General features: G+C 69.4%; 1 protein-coding gene across 1 annotated transcript; it reads right to left on the reverse strand.

The window, feature by feature from the left end:
- Positions 1–355: 355 nt before the first annotated feature.
- On the reverse strand, positions 356–1852 carry LOC114046324 (POU domain, class 3, transcription factor 3). Its single transcript, XM_027866624.1, has one exon. It carries the CDS (start codon positions 1850–1852, stop codon positions 356–358), a length of 1497 nt encoding a protein of 498 aa, XP_027722425.1.
- Between the last annotated feature and the right edge of the window lie 160 nt (positions 1853–2012).

A 2012-nucleotide genomic window follows, 5' to 3' on the forward strand; every position in this document is an offset into this window, starting at 1 on the left:
CCAGTCTAAACAGTCTGGGTATTTATTAAGCTTCTTGTTTTCTTTGCCCCCGTTTTCTTTGATTTTGGTGTTTTTCTCCTCCGTCCTCTTGTCTTTTTTTCTTTCCTTTTTACAAAAGTGTGTGCACGTATGTAGGTATGGGGGGGCGGAGGAGGTGGGGGGCGAGAGGGGGATGGATGTTTTCTCCTCTCTCGCTGTTGTTGCTGCTGATTTTGTTGTGGCGGCGGCGGCGGCGGCAGCGGTAGCTGGAGGTGGTGGTGGCGGCTGGCGGTGGCTGGCGGCAGCTGCGGAGGCGACGGCGGCGGCTACGGTGTCTGGTGCCTCCCTCTCTCTCCTTCTCTCATTCTCTCCATCTTCACTGCACGCTCGTCTGCAGTCCGTGGTGTGGGGGTGGCGTGTCCGCGTTCACGTTGCCGACCTGCGAGTAGACATCGTCGGGCGTCTGCTGCTGGATCCCCGGGGGTGTCATCCTCTTCTCTTTCTGCCGCCGGTTGCAGAACCAGACTCTCACCACCTCCTTCTCCAGCTGCAGGCTGTCGGCCAGGTTGGTGATCTCCTGCGCTGAAGGCTTGGGGCACTTGAGGAAGTGGCTCTCCAGGGCCCCTTTGACACTCACCTCGATGGAGGTCCGCTTCTTCCTCTTTCTGCCCTGGGCGGCGATCTTGTCGATGCTGGTGGGGCTGCCGGTGGACGAGTCGGCCTCTTCCAGCCACTTGTTCAGCAGCGGCTTCAGCTTACACATATTTTTGAAGCTCAGCTGAAGGGCCTCGAAGCGGCAGATGGTGGTCTGCGAGAACACGTTCCCGTACAGGGTGCCCAAGGCCAGCCCCACGTCTGCCTGCGTGAATCCCAATTTGATCCGCCGCTGTTTGAACTGCTTGGCGAACTGCTCCAGGTCGTCCGAGGTCGGCGTGTCCTCGTCCGAGTGCGGGTCGTGGCTGTTCAGTCCCGGGCCTCCCCCGCCGCCTCCGCCCCCACCGTGGTGAGGGGGTCCTTGCGGGTGATGTGGGTGCGACGGGTGAGGCGGGTGCGGGTGGTGGTGGTGGTGATGGTGGTGTTCGCTCAGCTCCGGCGTGTCCCCGCGCACCAGCCCAGGGTGCACCAAGCTTTGGCCGCCGCCGCCTCCCCCACCGCCGCCTCCTGGACCCGGGGGGGCGCTTAGCATCCCGTTCACCGTGAAGCCCCCGGGCTGCGAGTAGAGCAGAGACTGCGGTGGCGGCTGCTGGCCCCCGGCCATGGACGGGAGGTGCGCGGCTGCAGCGGCGGCGGCGGCAGCAGCGGCGGCGGCGGCGGCAGCGCCCCAGCCGCCCGGGTGGCCTTGGTGGGGGGGCGGCGGCGGTGGGGGGCCAAGGTGGGGCGGCCCCCGGTGGTGCAGCGCAGTGCCCGAGTGCAGGTCGTCTCTCCCGGCGCCGCCTTTCACGTCGGGGCCCTGCGGGGGTGGCGGCGGCGGAGGTGGTGGCGGCTGCTGGGGGCTGCCGGCCATGCCCACGGCGCTGCTGGACCAGGGCGAGCCCGCTTCCACGGCGGCGGCGGCGGCAGCGGCGGCGGCGGCGGCGGCGTGGGGCAGGGCCGTGACCCACTGGTGAGCGTGGCTCAGCATATGGCCGCCGTTGCTGGCGGCCATGGCCCCTTGCATGAAGTCGCTCTGGACCATCTTGACGGAGGACGGGTCCCCCCGGTAGCCACCCGAGGTCACGGCGGCGCTCCCGGGCTGCATGCCTCCGCCGCCGCCCCCGCCGCCGCCCCCGCCCCCGCCGCCACCCCCGCCGCCCGAGGCGTCCGAGTGCACGATGGAGCCGGCCGACAGGAGGCTGTTCCCGGGGAGGTACGGGTTAGAAGCCGCCGTGGCCATGCCGCTCCGCTCCCGCCACCCCACCGCCGCCACCACCGCCGCCGCCGCAGCAGCCGCGGCCGCAGCCGCTGCCGCAGCCGCCGCCGCAGCCGCCGCCGCCTCTCCCCCTCCCTTCCTCCTCCCTCCTCCTCCTCCTCCTCCTCCTCCCCCCCCTCCTCCC

This window comes from Vombatus ursinus, unplaced genomic scaffold (assembly GCF_900497805.2).
Source record: "Vombatus ursinus unplaced genomic scaffold, bare-nosed wombat genome assembly UNPS02014781.1, whole genome shotgun sequence".
Lineage (NCBI taxonomy): Eukaryota > Metazoa > Chordata > Mammalia > Diprotodontia > Vombatidae > Vombatus > Vombatus ursinus.

Bases quoted from the DNA above. Each gene is read 5' to 3' on its own strand.
- LOC114046324 (XM_027866624.1), bottom strand. From the start codon at position 1,852: ATGGCCACGGCGGCTTCTAACCCGTACCTCCCCGGGAACAGCCTCCTG.